This window comes from Trichomycterus rosablanca, chromosome 20, assembly GCF_030014385.1.
Source record: "Trichomycterus rosablanca isolate fTriRos1 chromosome 20, fTriRos1.hap1, whole genome shotgun sequence".
Taxonomy (NCBI): Eukaryota; Metazoa; Chordata; class Actinopteri; order Siluriformes; family Trichomycteridae; genus Trichomycterus; species Trichomycterus rosablanca.
The window spans coordinates 4,482,126-4,510,107 of NC_086007.1; the positions used below are offsets into that span (position 1 = coordinate 4,482,126).

The window sequence follows — 27,982 nt, forward strand, 5'->3', positions numbered from 1 at the left end:
TGTGGAGGTATGCTTTGGGTTGCTGTCGTACTAAAAGATGAAATTCCTTTCTTCATCTTCAGTTGTTTTAGCAGAGGTCTGAACGTTTTGTGCTAAAAAACACCCTCAGCCCTCCAGCTGTAAATATGACTTCATCTTGCTGTGCTTTGACTGGTATACCATCACTAACAGTGAAAGACAAAATAAAGTCTTTTTATTATGGGAACCTTTTATTGGCCTGGATACAGACGCATGGATTTTGACAGACCTGCGGCGGTGAGTCCGGATCAGACGGGGTGAGCAGCTGTTGTCCAGACCTCGCTGTGCAGCTGCTGGGTTCAGTCTGTAATCACACGTTCAGACACTGGTTTAGTTTGAGTTCCAGTAGCTCCATCTAGTGTCTATACACAGCAGTAAGGGTTGTATCAAAAATGTTTGAAGATATTTACAGTCAGGGTTGGGTGAAATAGGCAGACATAATTTTAGTTTTAACCCTTTGATGCACAACCTGGGTCAAAAGTGACCCGACTGAGTTTTTATTTTCTATATCTTTGCAATAAATTAATTTCGTCATTCAAGCTTCCATGAATTTTTCAATTAACTTGTTTTTGATCATCACAAATCCTTATTTCAGTTTTATATTTTTTACTTTTTTAATAAAAATCATTAAGACAGTGAGTGAGTGAGTGTTTGTTCATACAGTATTTACAAGTTACGGGCTGCACAGCTCGGTGGGGAAGCACTGTCGTCTCACATCAGGAAGGTCCTGAGTTTGATTCCCAGGTGGGGCGGTCCAGGTTCTTTATGTGTGGAGTTTGCATGTTCTCTCCGTGTCTGCGTGAGTTTCATCCGGGAGCTCCGGTTTCCTCCCACAGCCCAAAGACATGCAAGTGAGGTGAACTGGAGTTACAAAATTGTCCATGACTGTGTTTGACATTAAAAAAACTTGAGCTGATGAATCTTGTGTAACGAGTGACTATCTGTCATTACATGAATGTAATCATAGAGTGTAAAACATGACGTTACAAATTTATACAAAATGCAATGCCCTGGACAGGGCGCCTAAACATCACAGGGCGTTAGTGATTTGTGTCTTTTGTTTCTTGGTGGCGCTGTCCAGGATGTATTTGAAAATGGAAAAAGAAAATGAAAATCGGTTAGATCATGTTTTATTATTACAGGTCTATGCAGTGCATTTAATCATTAACATAATTTATTAAGTTTTAATAATTCATTATTTTAAATGTATTTGTGCACTGTAGCAAGTACGTGCATCCCCCATACACTATTTTTTTTGCACACTTTCGAGCTGTGCATCACAAAATTCAGATAAACGCGCTAATGATGCGTCCCAGCTGCAGCCGCGCGCCTTCATTATGTGTAAAGGAGGGCAGCAGCGCGTGCGTGTCAATTGGGGGATGGAGTGGCGCAAATTGCAGCGAGTGGTTGGGACGCACCCACTGCAGCCGTTTTTCTACCTCCTTTCATACATCCCTCTCTTTACTCTATCATCTCCATCCCTCTTCTCCTCCTCCTCATCCTCCTCCTCCTCCTCTTCCTCCTCTCAGGTCGGTGCGATACAGGAGAGCTAAAGCTCGAGGCACAAAGAGAGCACGCGCGTGGTCCTGCGCCCCACCCGCAGCGGATGAATGGCATTTTAACACCGAGGGCACATCTGGAAGAGACTGGATATACAGCACACGGTATGTTGTCTGATATAACGTGTCTCATTCTGTTATTAGGGTCGTGTTTCATTTATCGTGTCTCATGCAGGATGATGCGAGTGATGGACGAAACATTGATGCATGCATTCATTTCTTTTGTGAGATGCTTTCATTAGGATGGCATGTAATATTGATTTAACACTTTCAATTTACTGTTTATATTGAACATTATATTGCAACTTAGCAATGCAGGTGTTAATCCAACACTGAGATTTTCTACTGAGCACTGGACCAGAGACATACATACAGACATACATAGACGTCCATTATTGGGCATGACTGGCTTAAACTGGATCAATAAATTGACTAACCTGACCTGGTACAACTGGTATAGCCTCTATTTATAGTGCATAGTCAAATAATAATAATAAATTGATAAATAAATAGTTTACCCACTGATGGCAGGTATTTGGACAGTTCATTAGTACCACTAATAATAGTAATAATAATAATTAGTACTAGTAGTAGTATGGAAAATATACAGGGTGTCCCTAAAGTCTGGGCATATAGGCAAAATGCATATTTTTAACAACATTTTATTTAATTAGAATATTAATCCACTATTTGTGATGCAATATGTATGTGTGTGTATTTTAGTAAACATATAGTTAGTGATATTTCCTATATGTCCAGACTGTAGGGACACCCTACGTATTTATCATAAAATGCCTCCAACCATTATTTAATTCAATGAATATGAACATTAAGTTCTAAATCTTTATTCATGACATTTTCATTAACTGCTTTACCCTGAACAAAAGTCTCTGTGTGTCCAGTGCTTTGGAATAGAATAGAATAGAATAGAATAGAGGAATGTCTTTATCTGTCATATCTACATATACAGTCATACAGTGCAGTGAAATTCTTTCTTCACATATCCCAGCTTGGTTGAAAGCTGGGGTCAGAGCTCAGGGTCAGCAAATTGTATGGCACCCCTGGAGCCAAGAGGGTTAAGGGCCGTGCTTAAGGGCCCAACAGTGGCTGCACGGCAAAGCCTGGGATTCCAGCTCTTAAGCTTTCAATTGAAAACCCAATGCTCCACCCAATAGGCTACCACTGTCCGCTATAGCTGTTGGTATATCGTAAAACCAGGTTCAGGGCACCGCTCTGTTGCAAAAGGTTTAAAATATGTGTGGATGATGGTTCAGCTGATAGTCAGGTGTCTATACACCAACATGACCCCTTAGGGCCCAAGAGAGATTTTGCATTTTCTCCCCACGACTGCATGGCTTTTTTCTCTGTATTTTCATACCAGAATGTGGATTGGCTACTCTCCTTTACTTCCTAGGTTATGTTGCAAATATTGATTCTTTGTGGAGTTTTCTTCATACGCAATACACACAGTGACATCACTATTTTCTAATACCTAATTTCTATTTATTTGTAAATAATCGTACTACACATTTCTGCTGTTAGAAACCACATTGTTTTAAAGGAATAGAAAATCTGATGACTATGGTTTTAATTACAAAATAAAAATGGACAAGTGTAAGCCCACTAACTCTCAATAAATCATTTATCCATCCAGATTCTGACCGAAATGGAGTTGGAGCATTTTGACGAGCGCAACAGAGGTCGAAGGTCGAGGCGAGGGCTACCTCCAAGTCCAGCACACAGTGCCCACTGCAGCCTTGGCCGTGTTCGCACCCTCCAGGCACTCAGCTCAGAGAAGAAGGCCAAGAAGGTGCGCTTCTACCGCAACGGCGACCGGCACTTTAAAGGCATCGTGTACGCCATCTCCCGGGACAGGTTCAGGTCCTTCGACGCCCTTCTCGCTGACCTCACACGCTCTCTGTGTGACAGCGTCAACCTTCCACATGGGGTTCGAACCATACACACAGTCGATGGGTCTGTAAGAATCACCAGCATGGAGCAGCTGGAGGAAGGTGAGGGTTACATAAAAATGCACTTTTCAACTTTATTATGAACATAACAGTCACCACTATGTTTGTTAAGAATATTAAACCATAAATATATGTATATATATAATACAATTAAAGTGGTCTTGTCTTTAAGACTATATATGAAAGCTTCAAGGAGAATAATAAAGGTAATTGGAAATCTTGTATGAACATGTATTTCCACCCTAAAAGTTTTTTCGTCAAGTTTTAACTTAAAATATAATTAACGTATAACATTAAATATAAAAGTGATCTACACGATATGTAGTATTGAAGTATTTGGACACCTGACCATGAGATTACTGTGTGATCTTTTCAGCTATAACAACAGCCACTCTTTTGAAAAGGCTTCTCACAAGACTTTGACCATATCTGTGGGAATTTGTGTCCATTCAGTCAAAAGAGCATTTGTATGGCTGAGCAGTGATGTTGATGTTGAAAGCCTCAATTGATGTTTCATACCCCAATTAATTCCAAAGCTGTTAAAAGGGGCGGCACGGTGGCTTGGTGGGTAGCACTGTCGCCTCACAGCAAGAAGGTCCTGGGTTTGATCCCCAGGCGGGGCGGTCCGGGTCCTTTCTGTGTGGAGTTTGCATGTTCTCCCCATGTCTGTGTGGGTTTCCTCCAGGAGCTCCGGTTTCCTCCCACAGTCCAAAGACATGCAATCAGGTTAAGTGGAGACACTGAGTTACCCTATAAGTGAATGGGTGTGTGTATGTGTGTCTGCCCTGCGATGGACTGGCGCCCCGTCCAGGGTGTTACTGTGTGTCTTGCGCCTATTGAAAAGCTGAGATAGGCTCCAGCACCCAGTGAGTGAGTGTTTAATAATCTCATGGTCAGGTGTCCAAATACTTAAGGTCATATGGTGTAGATAATTTTGTCGACCCTAATTGGATAAGCAGTTAAGAAAGTAAGTGAGTGAGTGAGAGTGAGTGAGTGAGCTGTTAATTGGGTCTGAGGTCAGGCCTCTGTGCAGGCCACTGGAGTTTCTTCATGTCTTTATAGGACAGGCTTTGTACACAAGGGCGCAATAATGCTGGAACAGAGAACATCATTCCCTAAACTGTTGCTGCAAAGTTGGAAGCATATAATATCTGTTAGCAATTGTTGTGGCTGAAACACATGAATTCAGTAATTAGAGAAGGTGTCCCAATACTTTTGTCCATATAAAGTGTATTATAGAATTACAGGATGTATTGTGTCTTGGCTGGACTTAAGTAGAGCTGTAGGAATAATTCATGTTGCACTCATGTTGAACGTAATCATTTGTTTGTCCTGTGAGCTCTTAGTGCCGCTCTAAATGGATTCCATATGGCTCAAACAGAGACCTCTTCTGGTGTTCATAAATATTTCAGAACGACTCTGATTTAACTGTCATGCAGTGTTAGTCTACTTTAATTTAAATACATCGGTGTAACACACACAAAGCACTACAACAGATTTTTTCCTGGTTTGCACCCATTGTATTATAATAGTTGTATTTGGGCTGCACCAGATTCACCAAACCCCTGATTTGTAAGGAGCTGTTAGTGTGAATGAATTTTATTTGATTAAGATTTTAACATCATGTATTAAACACTGGTTACATTTATGACAGGACAGATAATTACTGGTTACACAAGATTCATCAGTTTTAATGTCAAACACAGTCATTAACCTGACTGCACGTCTTTGAACTGTGGGAGGAAACTGAAGCTCCCAGAGGAAACCCACACAGACATGGGGAGAACATGCAACACACAGAATCCTGGGAATCAAACCCAGGACCTACTTACTGTGAGGTGACTGCTATCCACAGAGCCATTGTGCCACCCTAGTGTGAATGTTCATACTGCGTAATTTAAAAATCATTACTAGTCACACTATTAGATTATGGGTCCTCAGGTGGTGCCACTGAGATCTGGTTTTAAATCTCAGTCATGCTATCAGCCGGCCAGGCTTTATTTGTTGAATTCAAAATCATAAAGTTAATTTGAATGATTTTCTGCAGAATTAATAATGCTGGTTAGATAAGTTGATGCCAAGGTCAAATATGTTAACAACCAAAAATCAAGCATTTAAAACTGCATTTAAAACTGAAAATGTACATTTTATAAACTCTTAGCAGTGTTGTCGCTTAGTCTCAAAACTGTCAGAATTGTTTTTGATAGGAAATAAGACAATATGCATTTTAGTCGAGGATTTCAAGAATATTTAGGTCAGACATTTATTCAGATTCAGAGCATTAGCAGCCAGGGTGAATGTGGAAAATGATCCTTGACTGGTTATTCTCTTAAGCATGTGCAGTGTGTTATTAGATTATTTTTGCAAATACATTAAACAAATTAATACAATTTCATTTCCTATGCTCTTCAATCCGTGACCCAGAATTTGACAGCTGGATATCTTAGAGGATTCCAAGTTTCTGTAAATGCGCTCAGACAAATTAGGAATTTGCTAGCTATTTACATTTACATTTTCAGCATTTAGCAGACGCTTTTATCCAAAGCGACTTACACAATGAGCTGAACACAATGAGCAATTGAGGGTTAAGGGCCTTGCTCAGGGACCCAACAGTGGCAACTTGGTGGTGGCGGGGCTTGAACCGGCAACCTTCTGTTTACTAGTCCAGTACCTTAACCACTGAGCTATCACTGGCCCTATTAAACTATTAAACATCCAAGTGAATACGTAACATCACTTTGAAGTAATATTTTAGTAAGCAAGGACATCTCGTTTTACAAATACGTTCAGCCTTAAGTACTGTGTCTCCATTTTCTTTCCTTGCAACCTAGAAGAAAGTAGTTAGGAATGGGTGGGTCCTGCTTTACTTGATTTCTTTCCTTATTTTCTATGTCCTCCGTTCTAGGATCAAAGGAAAGGAAATTAAGACATGTTTGTATAAGACATTCTTTCCCACTGAAGCATTTAATTAAAGAAACAACGTGTCACCAGCTGTGGTAAATGTCAGTCGTTAGTCAAAGGCTGGTTAGTATTAAATTAACATAAAATAAAGTATGTGGTTCGGTTTAGATCCGGTGACTGATGAGGCCAGCTTTCGAGGCAGTGTATAGTAGCCAATCCACCCTTTGCTAGTTTTTGGGTGGTGAAAGAAAACCAGAGTACCAGAAGAGGCACTAATAGTGACTAATAGACTGATAATCATTGTGGCTGGGGTTGCGTCTATTGGTCCCCTGAGCAAAGCCCTAAACCCTCAGTTGCTTGCACTGCCATTGTAAGTTGCTTTGGATGATGGTGGCTGCTAAATACTGTAAATGTAAAACAACCCTGACCAGTATAAAGCAACCAGACAACTCTATCAAGGTCTTCACACACCTTTCTGTGTTACAGGTGAGAGCTACGTATGTGGATCTATCGAACCTTTTAAGAAACTAGACTACACCAAGAATGTCAATCCCAACTGGTCAGTCAATGTGAAGACCACTGCATCTTCTCGCATACCTACCTCATTGGGCAGTGCTAAGGCCAGCGCACTGGATACCAGGGAGTACAAAGATTTTATTCGGCCCAAGCTGGTGACCATCGTCAGGAGCGGAGTGAAGCCTCGTAAAGCTGTCCGTATTCTCCTCAACAAGAAAACAGCTCACACATTCGAGCAGGTTCTCAGCGACGTCACGGAGGCCATCAAGCTCGACACCGGAGCCGTCAAAAGACTATACACGGTGGATGGCAAACTGGTGAGTACTAGTGGAGCTACTAGTAGAGCGCTTGTACTAGGGTTAGTATCTTCAAGGGGGGTTTAGTTGTGCTTTGTCCAAGGTTGAAGATTCATTTGAAGCCTACATGTAAAATGACTCACTGACTTTAAAGCTAATCACCAGTTAGTGTTTTAACTAGTTAGACTTTTCCAACAAGAAAAAAATCTAAAGAAACTTATGTTGTCTTAAAGCTAAACCATCTGTTTGAGTCAGTGAAGTTTAAAAACTATCAAAACTAATACAGAATGACCAAATCAAAATACAATTCAGTAACAGATTGGCTGATGTTTTGGAATGGCCAGGTCTAGATGTTAAGCCAATAGTCTATTAATGCAATAAATCCCAGAATAATCCAAAATTTCCTTAGCACCTACTACAGGAAACATAACTGCTGCCAAAATCCAGAATGATAGTTTTGTTTACAGGAAATCCAGCGTATCTTTGTTCTGCTGTGTCACTCTGGTATGCAACCTGTATACACGGCCTGGTTTTCTCTAAGGTGAAGCTGTTTATAAGTCATCGGCAGCCTAAACGGGTCATGATGCTCCCCTCATGCAGAGCTGTACAGTGTTCCACTAGTGTCCTCATGTTCTCTTCATCTCCAAGTGTTCTGCCTTACTTCAGAGATTTGGCAGATAATGTTCGCAGCCCTGTTCAACACCAAACTGTCTTTATAGTCACATCAACAGTTGATACTTGCAGGAAAAAAGTGAAGAAACAAGTGTTCGTTTGGATTACGTGTTTTTAAAGCATTATCATGTTTATGATTGATAGGAAATATTTGGATATTTTGAACTGTGTGAAGCCAGACCAGCCACAGAGACAGAGACAGAGCAGTTCCTGTCTGAGGGGCTGGAACCCAATATGATTTGTTGCCACTTAAAATGTTGTTCTGAAGCATTTCTTTAAATAAACAAGATGGTACCAGCTGTGTTAAACGTCAGTCATTAGTATTAAATTAACATGAAATAAAGTTAGTAAGTTGTTCGGTTTAGATCAGGTGACTGGGGAGGCCAGCTTTCGAGGCAGTGTATAGCAGCTAATCCACCCTTTGCTTGTTTTTGGGTGATGAATGAAAACCAAAGTACCAGAAGAAAACCCACAGAGACAAGGGTAAAACATGCAGGTTTTTCACCTGATAATCACTGTGGCTGGGGTTGCATCTGGTGGTCCCCTGACACGACCCTGACAGAGACAGAGCAGTTCCAGTCTGAGGAGGCTGGAACTCAATATGATTTGTTGCCACTTAAAATGTTGTGCCGTATACATCTCATCAAATGTTGCATACTCACATTGTTGCATAAAATCACAGATAAGGCGTACTCACCTCACTAAGATAGAGGAGGACAAATAGACACACTGCTAGAGAAATAAAAAGCTGTGAGTTCAACCAGAGGGTGGCAGCCATATTGTGGATAATGACCTTTTCTCTGCAGTATCAGACTGAGCGGTAATCTGCCCTCGCTGCAGGCACAGTAGCTCATCATTCTCTCTCTCATCACCCAATTCTGCATCTCAACATATTAACATACACATGATGTCCAGAAGTAGGTGGAAAGCAGTCCAGGTATTTCCCCATTGTTAACAGAAGTATGAAACTAATTATATAAAACAAATCATTTGTGGCAACACTTTGGTGAAGACCCTGTCCTGTTCCAGCATGACTGTGCAGGTTTGTATTGTTCCCGTGGTGTACTCCAGGTACTCTAAAGTACTCCAGGTACTTCAGAAATATGAAAAAATGGACTGCTTTTAAATGCTTTTAAGTTTAAGTAAGTTAATGTGAGAGTGAGTTGGACTGTGATAAATTGGCACCATTTACTGGTTGTTATGTTATGGACAAAAGTAATAGGACACCCCTTCAAATTTTTTATTTACTGTGTTTTAGCCTCATTAATTGCTAACAGGTGTAATAATCAATTATATAAAATAAATTAAGTGCTTTTTAGGGAAAAAGCATGATTGTGCCCCTGTGCACAAAGCAAGCTCTATAAAGACGTGAAGAAATGTTCAGTTTAAAGAAAGTCCAGTGTCCTGCACAGTCCTGACCTCAACCCCACTGAGCAGCTTTAGAATGAACTAGAACATCATTTGAGGCTTTCTTGATCAACATCAGTATCCAGCCATATTAATGCTCTATTGACTGAATGGGCACAGATTGCCACAGACTTACTTGAACTCTTGTGAAAAGCCTTCTCAGAGGAGTGGCAGAGGTCACTCCATCAAGCTCATGGTCAGGTGTCCAAATACTTTTTGTCATATAGTGAATCTGTTAAGACCTTAACATTTTTATAACAAGATTATCTATCTTGTGGATGTGAAAATAACAGAAATGTTTTGTATTACCGATCAGGTTAATCAGTCACCACTGATATCAGTCTCAGATTTTTATATGATGAACGTAGAGACTAATAATCGAACGTAACACATAGTCCTTTCACCATGAGCTTTCTTCACATGTACAGACGGCACATGTACTTTCCTCTCTCAATATGGTGGTCCATTTTAGGAGGCGTGGTCATATTTCTCTTCCCCCCCATCGACTTGAGAATAAGGTTTCTGAAGGCGGTTGCTAGGCAACAGTCTGTGCTGCAGAGGGGGTGCAGTAGTACTGATGTCACATGACCACTACAGGCCCCTCTGTAGAGGCACAAGAGCCATTTTGCTACAGCACTTTGTGACCGATTAGCACATTTTCAGTAATAGCACACCTGTACTGTAGTGCATTTCAGTGGTGTGAAGGAACTCCAGTGGTCTGCACAGAGCCTGAACTCAACCACATGAAACACCTTGGCATCCAACGTCTGGGAGATATTCTCTGAAACGTTCTTAATTTCTGTTGTGATTCACTGTGCTGTTTAGCCATAGCAATAGCATAAGGTCCTATCTAAATCTTGTCACAGACTGTGAAATGAGCATTTCCTGTGTAATATGCAATTTGCTGTGAACTTCAAACTTTTACTGTTTGTGTTTAGCGATTTAACGTTGTTTTATTCGTGTACCGTTCAAGTGCCTCACGTTTACTGGTTAATTTGCACTATGAGGCGTCCTAGCAATTGTTAGCAATCGGTTAGTCAAAATGTCCAAGATGTTGAAGCGTACAGCAGCTAAAAACACGACTCGGGTAAGTGAATTTTGGAAAACTCCCAACCGATTCTGTGGGGGTGAAGAATTTTCATCTTTGAGACCGTCGCTGGAGGTTCTAGGTTTACATTCAACCACTGAGGAAGACTGTGCTGTGTGGTGTAGCTGTGTAATTTGTAGATTAATGTAGAGTGTAAATTAGTGACTGCCGTGAAGTGTGACACATTTTCCTGTGAATTTAGGAGGGCCCTACTCATTGTTGAATATGCACTCTTTGGTCAGAAACACTCTGATGTTTAGCATATAATGACGAGTCAGTGCACTCTGAGCTTAATGGTTTTGGTGATGGATGTGTTCAGAATAATTACACTGTACAAGTGCTACAGATCTGAATTTATAGCTCTTCAAAGCGGATGTCGGCCCTTTTACTCCTTACTGCATGGACTAGAAGGTTTGCTTTGGCTGATTAGAGAGGCTGAGGGCTGATAAGATTGCTCTTCTAATGATGCTGACTGAATGACCTTGAAGCTTGTTGAGCAGACTTGACAGTGGGTGCAATACAGTAACACACCCCGACAGGACGCCAATCCACTGTGGTGCCCCAAGCCAATAACGCCTGTATGTAGACACCCCATCGGCTGATAAACCCACTAGGGATTCAAACACTCGATCCCAATGGTTGTGAGCTAGCGTAATTCATCATTGCACCCCCAGAGCACCATTTTCTTTTTTTGGTACATCATGCCACATTGTCTACAATGCCTCAACATTACATGTCCTCATCTATACTTAACAGTGGGGATTAGTGCTCAGGTGTCACAGCAGTCTGTCATTCTGAATGAATTTGCTCATGAACATGCCCATGGTCCCCAGAGACACAGCTATTGCTTTGGATTGCCCTCTGTTGGTTTATGTAATGAGTCAGGTGGCAGGTAAATGAACCAAATGTTGGTTCGGCCAAGCATCTGGCCCTGGTTCTTATCCATAATCTGATTGTGAATGTCTGGACATTTTCATGACTGATTCTCACACTTATTGAAATTTAATCAGAAACAGCTGCTACATCTGGTGCACCCAGACGCTCTCTGAGTGGAACTGTTACTGCCTGCTTGTCAAAAATTACCATCCAATTGAACAGCTGAGGTTTAAATATTCTGGGTAACCAGGACACCTCTGTCCTGGTTTATACCATTATATCTGCACTATATGGAAAAGTATTGGGACACCTCTTCTATTTTTTTTAGTTCATGTGTTTCAAACAATTGCTAACAGGTGTAAGAAATGAATTATACAGTATAATAAATCAGGTCTAAAATAGTTTTAAAAAATCATCGTTTGGGTGCAGTACTGGTAAAAAATAGTAGCTACAATACACTGAAGAGGACAAACACTATAGCAAAAGCCCACACTTGACAACTATTTACCTAAAGCGTGCCATTCTGTACACCATCAAGCAGCAGAGACATGAACTATCTTCCCGCACTGCCACCAAATTTCAGTGCCATTTTTACTTTTATACCTATTTTAAACAAACTTTAAACAGACACATACATTCATATTTTTGAAAGTTTGCAAGTTAAAGATTTGTATGTAGAAAACTTCTTGTACTGAGTACTGCAGTATTACATCAAAATACTGCCCATTTCAACATAGAAATAAGATTTTTTTGTTTAACGTGTTTTTATGTGGCATTTAAGACATTTTTGTTTAGCATTACTTGCAAAAAATTATTCTAACTTATGCAACTCATAAAATGGAACCTTATCACTTTATCTGCTTTGCTCATCACTGGGAGCGCTTGTTAAAACAGAGCAGGGTCAGGGTCAGATATAATGGACTTCTAATGGACTTTAACTCAAGCAAATCAATTATACATGCACCAAACAACTGACTGCATTTACTTTCACAGGAGTGGACACCAGAAATGCTTGACTGCTTAACCTGTTTATTGGTTTTATATTACTTGTTAATATCAAGTAGTCAAAACAATTTCCTATAATGTTTTGAAATAGTTTAAGGAAGAAAATATAAAATCACACTGGAGATTATGGACTGCTGTCAAGATTGAATTGAAATAAGTTTTACATTATGTAATCTTTCAGCAAAGACTGATTATTATACTGGACCTATTAGACATGCCTTCGAAAATAAACATTATTTTAAGAGGGTAAAGGATGGGGGGAAGATTGAGCAATTTAATAAAAATGTGTAAGGTTAATACATAGCCAATCATGTCTGTGTAGATCCCCTATCGGCTGTTAGCACCGCTGAGTTGGAGCCTAGACACCAGCAGTGGTGGGCTAGCTTAAGAGACTGCTGCACCACGTATGAACCCTCATTGGCCATCATGGTCAACCATATTAAAGCACTTTGTGGCTATGAAATAACCAACTCTAGCCCCTGTACTGCTCTGTACAGCTTTGCATTACATTTTACTCATTCGTTTATGAAATGTGACTCGTACAAACCCACTGACCAAATATTTTGAGGTTGACAATTCTCAGCACTGCATGAACACTAACATGGGATGGGAGTGTATCAAAGCATTTTTAAACAGCTTAATGTCAGTGAGAATAATTGTCTACTTTAAAATATAAAACCAACACCGTCCACTAATCACAAACTGTCAACTGATGAGAGAATATAAAAGCTTGAGGAGTGTTCTTATTAAGATCCATCCACTAGATGTCACCATGTTAAAACTTACCAACAGCAAATTCATGCTCATGTGTACATCGTTACTTCCTGTAAACATCATTTAAACCAATTAAATAAGCCACAAATGCCATTGTCTGTGGGCATCATGTGATAGAAACATGATTATAATAAGACACATGTATTTATAACACTTAATGTATCTCTGCAAACCACATGATCACTGGTATAATAATATACACACACACACACACACACACATTCTATTGCCATAAGTATGTGGACATCCTTCACAATTGCACAAAGCCACACTCATTGCTAAGATTATAAAAGATGCTAAGATTATAAAACGAATAAGCTGTCGACTTATACATTGGACATGTTCTCCTTGTGTTTGCCTGGGTTTCCTTTGTACTCCTTGTGTACTTTGTGTTAATCAGGGTTTGATTAGATACCAGAGATGTTAATGTTGGTAACGAAGGTCTCTTTAACAAAAACTCTTTTGCAACTACATTATTTAGTCTTCATATGTTTCTCTAAATGACTCCGATGTAACGGTCATTCTTAAATAATTATTTCTGCAGTTTAGTCACATCACAAAGCTCAAATATTTATTTAATTATTTACTTACTGTGGGACTTAAACTTAGAGAGACCACATTATTTTAGCAAATAAACTGACTGTAAATTGTGACACCCCACAAACAGGTTTTATAAAAATCTGCATTAAAAATATAATAATGCAAACAAATGAATACTGAATAAGAATAAAAATATAATAATGCAAACAAATGAATACTGAATAAGAATCTTTACTGTGTAATGTTTGCAGGTGTCGTGTCTTCAGGACTTTTTTGGTGAGGATGATATATTCATCGCTTGTGGACCAGAAAAGTTTCGTTATCAGGATGATTTTCTACTGGATGAAAACGGTAAGATACATTTATTTTATATTAAAATAATATTCAATCATTTTTAATCATTTTTTGGTGAGATTTTAATCATTTGGTAGCTGATTGTCACATTTCATTGACAAAAACAGCAGCATTTTGCAGTTTGTGCGTGTTCCAGTATGAAAATAGTATGCTTTTGTTGTAATTTTGCCTTAAACATCAATTATTGGTTTGTAATCGTATGCTCTATCTATGAGTAAGAATCCTGTTGTGTGTGTTTATGGTGTTGTGAAGCCACAGTTAAAATGCTTTAGTAAAGTCTTTTATACAGTAAATATGTACATTTGTTTAAGGTCACAGTCATTGCATTTTCTCTCATGCCCTTATGTGTCTCTTTCAGAATGCAGGATGACCAAATCAAATTCTTATGGTCGGCTCTCAACGTGGCAGGGTCGCTGCTCTCCTCGCAGTGGAGCTTCACACAGAAGCAAGTCGCCTGTTTCCAACAGCTCAGGTAAAGTTTAAACTGTAGTATTACTGTGTTATACAACACTAACGTGTATGTTCATTCTTCCTGCAAACAAGAGTAATGATAATATAATAATAATAAGATGAAGAAAAAGAATGAATGAATGAATGAATGAATGAATAATAATAATAATAATAATAACAATAATAATACAAAATAATAATAAAAATAAAATAATAATAATAAAATAATACTACTACTAATAATAATAATGAAATGATAACAATATAATAATAATAATAATAATAATAATAATAATAATAATAATAATTGTTGTTTTTTTTACCACTGCTTTACTGGTCAGAGTCATGATGGGTACTGGTTGATAGCACCACTGGGAATTCGGGGATTCAAACCCTGGATCCCAGCAGTAGTGGGCTAATGTAATTTGCCACTGTACCACTAGAGCACCAAAAAAAGAAAATAATAATAATAAAACCAAACTTGGAATCTTAAATGCTTCTTACCCAAACTGTTGCAACAAATTAAAAGCAATTTTAGACCATTAATTGTGCACAGCTGTTAGAAATGGGTCTGTTTAACTCCTGAACCCACTGGTTAGAAGAGGTGTCCACATACTTTTGGCTATATGATATGTGTCACTGGTATCCTGTGCAAACACATTAGGTACAGAAGTGCACATAGTACAGAGTTGTATTGAAATATATTCTCTTCTTATTTCCCTGTTTGTTTTGAAAGCATCGTGATTCATCGTCTGTTAGTTGGTGTTCCCGGAATGCATCCGCTGCCAGTTCATTTCTAACAGCTCTTCAACTAGGACAACAAACATCAAAACAAAGCTTAACTCGGGTACTTGTTGTTGCAATGTGGCTTGCAGGATATAAAGTTGTGTTTTTTTTTTATTCTGCACACTTCATTGCTCAAATTGATTCCCTAATAATGGATCTGTGAACAAAACACAGCAGTAAGCCAGATTCTCAGAAAGGTCTGGGTTAGTTCCACATAGAAGTGTTCTGTGTGTTCTGTGAGCTCATGAAAATGTTACTGTGCACCGTTAGAAGTAAACAGGATGTGTTCCTGAGTCATGGGGAAGAAGAAGTGTTATAGGGTTAAAAACTATACGGCTAAAAGTTTATGGACACCTGACTATAAGATATTGATAAGCTATCAGATTAATTAACCATGGGCATTAGTATAAGGCACCTCATGTCCTTTATATTAGTAATAGAGCATTTGTGTGGTCAGCCACTGATGCTGCACGAGGAAACAGTGGCTCACAAATGATGTTCCAATTCATCCCAATGGGGTTTAACAATGTTGATGTCAGGGCTCTGTGCACACCACTGGATTTCTCCCAATTCAAACACATCAACCAGTATCTATATGGACCTCATTTAATTGCACAAAGGCACAGACATGTTGGAAAAAAGGAGGGCTTTTCCAGACTGATGGCACAAGTTAAAAGTATACATTTTACAAACATCATACATGAGGGCAGTTGTAGCTTAGTGGTTAAGTTACTGGACTAGTAATCAGTAAGTTTGGTTTAAACCTCACCACTGCCAGGTTGCCACTGTTGGGCCCTTGAGCAAGAACCTTACCCCCAATTGCTCAGATTGTAAACTGTCACAGTACTGTAAGTTGAAAGAAGTGAAAATGTAAATATAAATAGATTAGGAAAAAATTACATTACTGTTGTAGGGCAGTGGTAGCTCAGCGGTTAAAAGTACAAGACTAGTAACTGGAAGGTCACTGGTTCAAGCCCCACGTCTGCCAGGTTTCCCATGTTGGGCCCTTGAGCAAGGCCCTTAACCCTCAATTGCTTGCAGTGTATACAGTCTCAATTGCAAGTTGCTTTGGATAAAGGCGTCTGCTAAATGCTGAAAATGTAAATGTTATGTAAACATTTTAATGGACTCTCCAGTTACTAGATCTAAGTACTTTTGGTATGGGGTAGAGCGGAATCCACAGCAAAAATTAATGAGGCTGTGCAAAGGGTGTGTCAGATATTCTGATGCATGATTTTATTGGCTGTGGCACCATTCACCATTATTATTACTGGTTTTCTGTAAATCTGTGTAAATCTTAATCAGGTAAACAACAGCATGGCAAATTGATTAAAACCTGAATATCCTGTGGGTGAATCAGCTTTGTTTGAATCAGGTCAGGTCAAACATGTTGCATAAGATAAGGGTCTCTGGAGAGGGGCCCGTGTGGTTGCATCTGGTGTTGAGTGGGAGGTGGAGTACACCAGATTTACGCAATGAAACCCTTTCAACAGCTTCATGCTTAGAGACCTGATGCAGTGGGAAAATGTATTTATTATGATCGGTTCTATCAACTAGTTTCCACTGTGTATTCTGCTGCTGTCGTAAATAAATTCATCTTTATCTAGTGATTAAGATTAGGACATTCAGTCAGCTTCCAATGGGGGCTCAGAGTTTTTCCCATGCTAGTACTGTAGAGGTAAATTTACATACCCATGCTTGTCATTGCAGTGATGTTTCTCAGCTTTAAGACTTGTAATTTCTTGTTATTGATTATGATTGATTTGGTGATGTGACTGTGCCCTAATAAATAGGATGTGCCTATTAAAAAGTACATACAGTTGCAATCGGAAATATTTGACCCCCTCATGTTGAAACGTATTATGGTGATGTGAATAGCATTGAGTGAAAATGTACAAAAAGTCTCAGTAAACAAAGTAAAAATATTTATTGATGCATACAAGCAAGTAATCAGAAGCTCCCTGGTTCAAGCACCGTCATTGCCTAGTTAACACGGCAGGGCCCCTGAGCAAGGCCCTTAATCATCAATTGCTTGCATTGTATCAGCTGCTATTGTAAGTCGCTTTGGATAAAAGCATCTGCTTAGTGTTGTAAATGTAAACGAGAATGTATGTCGACATAATTTAAAATTGAAATGAAAAACATCTAGTTAACATACATTCCACATGCTTGTAGACAAGTTCTTTATAGAATAGAATACTTCTGTTGCTGAGCTCAGGAGAAGACGATGGCACAGAGATACAGACACGGCCAGCACCAAAAATCTTCTCTGCATCATTCCAATTTTAGTATATGTGCTGCCATATAAACAGCACTTTTACTGCTTTGGTCAACTGGTAGCACTTTTATTATAAAGTAACAATAGCAACAATATCTTACCAGAAGCAATTACAGAGGGAATCAGAACAGGACATTTTTCCAGCGCTGTACTTGAGCAGGTATGAGTTTGATGTTAGTGTTTCTAAGCAAAAAATAGCATGCTGCACTTTCCATCTTTGCTCATGCGTAATTCTAAAACATTGAAGAAGACAGCAGAGCTGATGATTTAATGTGGTCCGGCATGCCGCAGACACAAACTCAATTATTTCCGCACACGTTATTTGTTTTGCTTCTCAGCTTAGACATTTAAAAGATTTATTTAGAAAAATAATCCATTTTACAGCTGAGTCTGACTTATAGATGGAGTTAAAACTTGGTTAAATCTTAGTCAAGGATGCCTTATCACCTTCAACTTAGTTACACAGCCACTGTTATGAAAAAATAATGACACCTGCCAGATGTCTGCACTGGTTAGCTCATGATGAAATGGTTTTGTAGTTCTTATTGTGCTGCTCAGCAGCTCCTCCTCCTCTTGCTGATGCTGGTGTTGACGTCAGGGCCGTTCAGCGGTATGACTGACTGATCACTCAGCAGCTCGATTCATTCACAGAAATCACAAACACATTCACAGGAAACATGAGTGCAGCAGCAGTAGTACATCCATCTAACACCTCACTGCCGTGTGGAGCTGGTAAGATCTAGATCTCATGATTCTTCATGATGGTATTTCCATATTAATGCTCATGATTGAAAATTAAATGACCACAAGTTTATGGTAACTTTTGGTCACATCGTATTTAGGATAAATATTTGTTAGGTAATACTGATTGTATATTGTTTGTTCATTAAGCTTCTGTAAGTGAGCATTTAGATTGTATATTGATGTTAATATTGTTAACACAGTGGAACTGTTGCTTCTTTGAATCCTCTTGGGTTGCTTCTCTCAAAACAACTAAAATAGTGTTATAGTGTATTTTCGTTTTAGAAATGTATGTTAAAAGTATTCTAAATATGTTACGGTTTGATGTATTTAACAATGTTACTAAATACAGTTTGGACGCTTAATTTTATATTCAGCTTTAAATATTATTTTTCCAACTCTTTCAAAAACCTTTCAATAACTGGATGGATGGATGGATGGATGGATGGATGGATGGATGGATGGATGGATAGACAGACAGACAGACAGACAGACAGACAGACAGACAGATAGATAGATAGATAGATAGATAGATAGATAGATAGATAGATAGATAGATAGATAGATATGTGTATTGGTCGTAAAAGAGCTTTACATAAACAATTTGCAGTGTATTTCTGAATTTTAAAATATCCACATTGAATTAATGAATGTTCATCTGAACTTAAACTTTTCTTTTGGTTCTTAGCTAATGGAACAGCAGGAAGTCAGTTATCCACTCCCCGCTCATGTAAATCCCCGAGCCCATCTTCCACCAGCCCAGCCAGCCTACGGAGAAGACGGGTAACACTTCCCAATCAAAATTCCATCCTTGATTGTTTTTTTTCTTCCCAGAGATGATCATTTTTTCAAAAGTTTACTATTCTGAAAGTGTTTACAGACCAAATTGAAATGATATCAAAGCTTCATAAAAGTACATTTCTTATATCCTTCAAACCATTTGCTAATGGGAGACTAGTGGAAGACCAATGGAAGCTTGTAGAGATATATAAAAAAAAGCTGTATTTGCTGCCTAGGGGGCATCTGCAAAGTATTGAATAAAGAGAGATTGAATATAAATTGAATAATAGAATAGATTGAATTTAATAGAATAGAAAAGATTTTCTTTTTTTTCTTTAAGCTGCTCCTGTATTTGTTTGGTCACCACAGCATATCATTTTGGTGCACTTACCTTATTTGGTGTAGCTTTTATGCAGATTTTTTTACATTTTGAAACAGATTGTGCTAATACACTTTTACTCTTTGGCAGAGTTCTCAGCATAGCAGCTCATCACTGTCTCTGGCCTCGACCAAAGTGTGCAGTTCCATGGATGAGGGTGATGGTCCTGCCAGTGAAGGTCAGTGACATTTTAACTTTATTTCTTAGACATTAATATAGCATTTACATGAACTGCGCCCTGTCCGTGGTGCACTGCTGCCTTGTGCACAATGTTTTCTTGGGAAACTGGACCCACCAGTTGAATTGAAATGGGGGAGTAAATGGGGTAAATACTTTATATTTAAAAATATTTGTTGGTCAGAAAATGTATTTGATCAAACTGATTCAAATAATTTATGTGCAGAACACTGTAAATAGATCAAGCTTGTTCATGTTCTGTTCCGTAGCTGAGGGGGTGGAGGAAGGTCCTCAGGTTCCTGCGTCTATAGCAGAAAGGTACAAGGTGGGAAGGATGATTGGAGATGGAAACTTCGCAGTAGTGAGGGAGTGTGTAGAGAGATCCACCGGCAGAGAGTACGCTCTCAAAATCATCAACAAGAGCAAATGCAGAGGCAAGGTGAGATACAACCACCCTCAGGAAGCAAAGTTTACAGCTAAGGAATGTCACTTTTAAATCACATGTATGTCATAGCAGGTTTTGGGACTGTAGCACAATAAGAACTGTTCATGAATGTGTTGTTGTGTTGTGTACAGGAGCATATGATCCAGAATGAAGTTTCAATTTTAAGGAGGGTAAAACACCCCAACATCGTTCTGCTTATTGAGGAGATGGACACCTACAGTGAGCTCTACCTGGTCATGGAATTGGTCAAGGTACAGTGTTTTATACCTGTGTTCCGAATAGTGTTACAATTTCTGCACTGAGTTACATGTTTAGGTACCTTCACTACCTTTGTCTACCTTATTCAATGTGTTAAATGCACAAGACTTGACACAAAACAAGATGTAATCATGTGATGTAAAGTATTGTGCTTGATGATGGGCTGGGGATGGTCTGTTTATATTGACAGGGTGGTGACCTCTTTGATGCCATCACATCCACCAATAAATACACAGAGCGGGATGCTAGTGGTATGCTATATAACCTTGCCAGTGCCATCAAGTACCTGCACACCCTCAACGTTGTGCACCGAGACATCAAACCCGAGAATCTGCTGGTGAGAAATTCATTTCATTATAAAACACATTGGTTACTAGACCATGTCTGATCAAACCAAAGACTCCAAATAACATTGTACATATTGGTTGTATTACATATATGCTTGTATATTTTTATATACTTCATCTGTGTACTGTGTATGTTCTGTATCCTTAATTCTTGGTACTTGACAGACGTATATTCATTTCACTGCATGTTATATTGTGTATGTGTGACAAATAAAGTAAACTTGAACTTGACTACAGCTCCGCCTAAAGTGACATTGCAAATGCAAATAAAAAAATAATAATCACGCTAGTCCACCACAGCTGAGATCTTGAGCTCCAGATTTTCAGTCTCAGCTCTGCTATCGGCCAGCCGGGCACCTACACAGACATAATTTTGCTGCTGTTGCAGCTGTGGCCTCTGCTGGCTGGTCAGTGGCACCTGCTCAGAGACTGGAAATAATGGATATAAGTGCATGACTCTCTGTATGAGAAATTGATCCCTGTGTGATCCCCTCATGCAGGTAAAAAGAAGTGGTTGGCTACATTTTATATTATGAAAAATACATAAGTTACTGTTTAATTACAATGAATCCAAAAGCGAATTTGTCTTTTTATGTTGATATCTGGCATGCCACCTGAGGGTGCTTTTGCTTACAACACACTTTGCGAATCACTGTGATGGGTCAACTGATCCATTCTGCTATATTAATAATGATTTAATAGTAAGGTAACAAAACCAATAAACAAAGTTTAGAATAATAGCAAGCTTAATATGTATGGCATTCAGACAACATTTTAAATCATCTCTTCCCCCTGAAGCATTTACACTACTGAGACAGAAATACAGAGCGAGTGGTGTGGAGGTGGAAAGCTTTTGGTGGGTTTCTAAATCAGTCCACCCTGTTACCTCATCAGATCACCCACAGACTACAGTTAAAAGCTCTAATCGAGATCTACCCTACATGTTTCGTGTTGCAATATTGTTTACAGTAAAATCAATTCACGGTTTATATCTGTGTGTTTAAGGTCTACGAGCATCATGATGGCAGTAAATCTTTAAAGCTGGGTGATTTTGGTTTGGCCACGGTGGTAGACGGGCCGCTGTACACCGTATGTGGCACCCCGACATATGTAGCACCAGAAATCATTGCGGAGAGGGGGTAAGTCACACGTGACCTTCTCTTTTCTGATGGTCCCAGTGTACCACATTACAGTTTTAATTTTATTTATAATTATAAATAACCAGAACCAGTTATTTATGGTCTTTTCTTACAGTAGAAAATGGTTGAGACGGCAGCTCCAGTATTTTAACCTGACTAATTACTGTTTCTTTTTGTTGTAGTTATGGCCTTAAGGTTGATATCTGGGCAGCTGGTGTCATCACGTACATCCTGCTCTGTGGATTTCCACCGTTCCGTGGGTACGACAGACGTCATTCTTGTTCATACCTGAAATGATCTTGTGGAGTAGCTTTATGTTACATTCCTATTAGGTTGTGTAAAAATAAAAACCCAATTCTCTAATCTGATATAAATACTGTTATATACAATTTTAAATATGACACATTTATTCATAATTATAAATATCAATAGTATGAATAATTATAATATTATTATAATATATAACATTATAATAATTATTAAAATAATATATTAATCGTTTAATAATTAATTCTTTAATTTTTTAACAATTATTTATGATCATTTAATTATTAAATAATTAAATATTTTTATTTTTCTGCAAGATTATAATGGGGGAAAATACACTTAGACTGGTAGTTCGATTTTCATGTAAGCAAAAATCTTTAGAGCATTATGTAGACAATGAAGAATTTTATTTCTTATTTTTAGGTCATATTTATATTTGGATTATGTGTTCATTATGTTTGGTGTTATTTAATGCTACATTTGTTAATATTAGACCTTATATTAGGCTTCGTTATTAGACGTGGTAATTGATAACTGTCTCTTTAAAAACTATGGGTAGTTCTGTTTGCTATGGACAGTGCAACTGTAAGATGATTAGACACTGTGCACAACAGTTTTACTAGTATTTGCATTTTGGTTCACTTTGTATGTAGTATATAGTGAAAATAAAGGTTCAAAAGATAAAGAAATCTGGATTATGGATAGTGGATACCTGTGGAAAACACATCAGCCATAAGCCCCTGCTTAGAGAACTTAGAATACCCATTGTATTAAAAAAACATTTAGACTAGACTTTAAGAATGTTCAGCATTTAGCGTTATGTACAGTATGTATGATGGCACTCAGGTGAGGGTCAGTCAGTCTGGACCCACAGCAGTTTATTATGTTTATTACAGAGGTCTGTTCACAGACATACATGTGGAGGTGAATAAACTGAGCATTGCTTTGGCAGTGCTTGCTTGACATTTGCGTAAATGTATGTTAGTATTGTGGTCTACTGCTAAGGACAAATGATTGTACATGTTGAGTGTCTAATTTTGCGTTCGGGCTTCCTTGGGTGATAATATAGTGCATGTAACTCACAGGACCAACATAAATTGATTAAAACTGTGTATCCTTGTGTTTTTAGGAGCAGTGAAGATCAGGAAGTGCTGTTTGACCAGATTCTTACAGGACAGCTGGATTTTCCTCTTCCATACTGGGAAAATGTGTCAGACACTGCTAAGGTAATGCAAAGCTGCAGTAATGATACTTTTTTGTGTGCATGAGTGACTAAATGAGTCATCTAGTGATATCGATTTTAATTTTTTTATTATTTATAGTGTATAATTATTTTAGCTGTTTTAGCTGCCTGGGTTTTACATTAGGGTGCTTGAGTAGCACTGCGATAAACTGCTACCCCCCTACTTTAGGGATCCAGGTCACAGCAGTGCTATCAGCCTGTTGGGAGTCTTCATACAGGCATGATTGACTGTGTCTGGGGGCAGTGTGGGGCTGCAATTGGCACCCTATAGACTGGCATATTATCTGTGGTGTATTACTGTTCTGCTCCCACTGATTACATGAAAACTTGATTGACTGTTTGCTCAGTGTTTTTAGGACTGTTTTAGAACATGAGTCCATGAACATGCTGCTCTTTCTCTTTCTACAGGAGCTCATTACGTGTATGCTACAGGTGGAAGTTGACCAGAGATACACAGCTCTGCAGGTGTTGGACCATCCGTGGGTCAATGTAAGCACTTAGCTTTATTTTAGCAACATTGTTTATAAATCCTGAGCTAAAAACACACTCCGTTATCAATAATGAACCCCTCTTTGCAGGATGATGGCTTGTCGGAGAATGATCACCAGTTGTCTGTAGCTGGAAAGCTAAAGAAGCACTTTAATACCGGTCCTAAAGCCAGCAGCACAGCGCCCGGTGTCTCTGTTATAACAGTAAGACAACTTCACAACTTTTCTATTTAGTCTTCATCTCAGACTGCTTCTGTTTATTACACTTCGATTGCTAACCTTTACTGAAACTTTCATTGTTTAATTTTATATCAAGGTTGGTCAATAAACCACCAGTTTTATGAAATGCATCATGTAATTTGTGACAGCAGCATTATATATGTGTGGCTTCTCATTGTCATCTGTTTTTGATTTACTATGTCACCCCATTTCTTAAACGATCATCTTTATGTCTTTGCATTGCCTTAGCTTCCTTTATCTTTACTTTTTATTGTTTATGCTGAATTACTTACATATAAACTTCATAGCCAAAAGTATGTGAACACACTCCTATTTATTGAAATCAAGTATCCTTGCAAGATTCATGGTTTGGACATGGTTAGACATGTTCCAGAAGAGTGGGGGCTGTTATAGCCCCCATATTAATGAGAGATCCATATTAATGTCCATGATTTTGGAATAAACTGTTCAACAAGTTCATGGTCTCAGGTGTGTTCATTTACTTTTGGACATATAGTGTGTATGCTGTTGAGCTGTTCATCTGTGCTTCTGCTTTTGCTTGCTTTAACTGTTGGCATTAATGTCAGGGACGATCAGCCAGTCATTCACACTTCCTACAAACACACCTTCATTTGTCTTACACACAGATCTGGTGTGTGTGTGTGTGTGTGCAATAATATGGTGCACAGATATTTTAAGATCCTGGATGGTCCTGGAGGTTTTGAAAATCAAACTGAACAGACTACATTAAACATTCTGACTAAGCTTTAGCTAAAGTGGGCCTTACATAGCAAGCCCCAAATCAATACCAGCTAATCAAGCATGCAAATGTAGAAAATTATAAAGGATTTAAAGATGACACAATGGCACAGCTGGTAAAGTTGGTACTTCATCCTCATACCTCATATCCCTGTCTTTATAAAGCTTTGCATGTTATCCACTTCTGTCCTCCAGATACTTCAGTTTCCTGTGATGGATTGGCAGCCTGTCCAGAATGTGTTCCTGTCTTGCACCCAGTGTTTCTGGCGGCATAGGTGTGGTGGGTAAATGCTGCATAGAAACACTGTGTGCATACAGAAAAACATCCTGGACAGGCTACCAATCCATCATAGGACCACTTGCATATTTGCTCCCTTGTCTGTTCACAGTTCACTTCACAATACTGAACAAAAGTATTGGGACACCCAACGATTGCTTACAGGTCTAATAAATCTATTATGTAAAGGAAATTCTGTGCTTCCCACTTTGCAGCACCTGTGCACAAAACAAGCTCTATAAAGACACGAAGAAAAGGTTGATTTAAAGAAACTCCAGTTTACTGCACAGATCCTCACTGACCTCAGCCTCACTGACCAGCTCTGGAATAAACTGGAACATCAGTTGAGGCTTTCTTGACCAGCATCAGTGAATGGGCACAAATTCACACAGAGGTCACTCTATTGTAATGCCATTTGTGTTTAAAATGGGATGTTTAACAAGCTCATGGTCAGGTGTCCAAATACTTTTGGCCATACCGTGTATTTATGCATTTAACAGCATGTATTTTTATATATTTAGTTTTCATATAAATAGATGTTTTATTATTATTTATCAAGATAAAAAGGCATTAATTTTTTAAGCTTGAGGCCATAGTTTTATGCACGGTTTGGTCACACCTCTAAAAAACCTGGAAGGGTTGATTGAATTGATTGGATGCTTTAAACTGCCCTGGGTGGGAGGTAGTTAATATTTAAAATATATAATTTTTTTTATTATGCTTTCAATATGGGCGGCATGGTGGCTTAGTGGGTAGAACTGTCGCCTCACAGCGAGAAGGTCCTGGGTTCGATCCCTAGGCGGGGAGGTCCGGGTCCTTACTGTGCGGAGTTTGCATGTTCTCCCCGTGTCTGAGTGAGTTTCCTTCAGGAGCTCCGGTTTCTTCCCACAGTCCAAAAACATGTAGTCAGGTTAATTGAAGACACTGAATTGCCCTATAAGTGAGTGTGTGTGTGTGTGTGTGTATGTTAGTATGTTTGTCTGCCCTGCGATGGACTGGCGTCCCGTCCAGGGTGTTACTGTGTGCCTTGCGCCCATTGAAAAGCTGGGATAGGCACAATGACAATGAATGGATGAATGAATTATGCTTTCAATATGATTTTATGAACTAAAATGCTACAGTGAAAAGTGTTGCACCCATTTCTTTCTGCTCAGCCAGACGAAGGCTTTTCCATCAAGCGATCAGGTTCTTTGGACTACTCCCCAAATCCAGGGATGTATTGGATAAGGTATGCCAACCTGCAGTGCCAGCTTACAGAGTTTTCATGGCAATGTGCTGGCGGTCTTCATGAGCTTTCTCATTGCTTTTGTCATTGTCATAGTGCTCTGTTTGCACCCGACATTGCTCATCTGATTAGCAACTTTCAGTTTAAACTTCTGATGGAATGGAATGTGTACTCACTACCAAAAGCAATGGGTACATGTTACATTCAGGCTTGATGGTACAGAGCTGGCTATGTGCATACTGCTTTACTGCCACACCCTAGTGCAACGTTTGCTTTGTATGTGTACGCCTTGGTGTGGTCATTTAATTTTTGACATTGTCAAAATTTTTTTAATTTTTGACAAGACATTGTCTTGGTGTAGGCTTCATAGAAGGCAGATGCATTTCTGAACGCCAGGAGCCACATTTTTTGGCTTTTTTACCCTGAGCACATTATTGACAAACGTATTTGGACACCTGACCATGAGCTTGATGGACATCCCAAAGCAAATTGTACTAAAACTAAGTGACCTCTGTGTAGTGTTTTCAGCTATAATAACAATCACTCCTCTGAGAAGGCATTTCACAAGACTTTGAAGTCTGTGGGAATTTGTGCCCATTTAGTAGTACAAGAGAGCAAGCATTTTTATGACTGGCCACTGATTGGTCAATAAAGCCTCAATTGATGTTCCAGTTCAATCCAAAGCCGTTCAGTGAGGCTGAGGTCAAGCTCTTAATAAAGCTTGCTTGTGCACATGGGCACAGTCATGCTGGATTAGGAAAGGGTCATCCCTAAACTGTTGCTGCAAAGTTGAATGCATGTAATTTATTTTATGTAATTAATTTATTACAACTTTTGGGGCGGCACGGTGAAGTCACTGTCGCCTCACAGCAAGAAGGTCCTTGGTTTAATCCCCAGGTGGGGTGGTCCGGGTCCTTTCTGTGTGGAGTTTGCATGTTCTCCCTGTGTCCACGTGGGTTTCCTCTGGGTGCTCCGGTTTCCTCCCACAGTCCAAAAACATGCAAGTGAGGTGAATTGGAGACACTAAATTGTCCATGACTGTGTTTGATTAAAAACCTTGTGAACTGATGAATGTTGTGTAATGAGTAACTACCGTTCCTGTCATGAATGTAACCAAAAGTGTAAAACATGACGTTAAAATTCTAATAAACAAACAAACATTACAACTTTTGTGTTGTGACTGAAATACAGTACATACATTTAAAACTTTGAGGGGGTGTCCCAAAACTTCTGTCCATATAGTGTGTGTGTGAGAGATCAGCGTAACACCAGTAACAAAGTACTGATAGACCTACACTCCACCATCTCCTACACCTCTGATGAGAAGATCTGGTTTTTTTTGCTCTCTGTTTAGACCACCGCTCTTGATAAGGAGAGGCAGGTTTTCAGACGAAGACGCCACCAGGATGTGAAGCTGACCACCACTTGTTCCCCAAACAGAAGCTTCTTGACTAACCCCACAGCGAGCCCCAGCCTCTCCCCTGCTGAGTTCACCTCAGAGTCGGAGGACCTGTCGCCCAGCTCTGCAGACACCGTACGCTCACCAACCTCACCATTCTAACCAACCAGTGTCAAAGAAGCAAGGAGATCTGGAGTGGTTTATGACCTGAGATTAAGAAATAAACTCCAGTTTGCATGTTTTGATCTGTTAAGTTTTACAAAAGACGATGTAGAAAGCTAGATTTATAAATATATGGGGTGAGATTAGACAGCACAGCAATTTCTGAAAACTACTAAATGATTTAATTA

General features: G+C 39.1%; 1 protein-coding gene across 1 annotated transcript; it reads left to right on the forward strand.

Moving 5' to 3' along the window:
* Positions 1-1,629: 1,629 nt before the first annotated feature.
* On the forward strand, positions 1,630-27,863 carry dclk1b (doublecortin-like kinase 1b). Its single transcript, XM_063016368.1, has 16 exons — positions 1,630-1,682; positions 3,232-3,589; positions 6,935-7,281; positions 13,873-13,972; positions 14,334-14,447; positions 18,919-19,013; positions 19,480-19,567; positions 19,836-20,005; positions 20,143-20,262; positions 20,460-20,606; positions 21,622-21,755; positions 21,938-22,015; positions 23,152-23,248; positions 23,674-23,754; positions 23,844-23,957; positions 27,588-27,863. The coding sequence occupies exons 2-16, from the start codon at positions 3,244-3,246 to the stop codon at positions 27,792-27,794; spliced, it is 2,238 nt and encodes a 745-aa protein (XP_062872438.1). The 5' UTR covers positions 1,630-1,682; positions 3,232-3,243; the 3' UTR covers positions 27,795-27,863.
* The last annotated feature ends 119 nt before the right edge of the window (positions 27,864-27,982 follow it).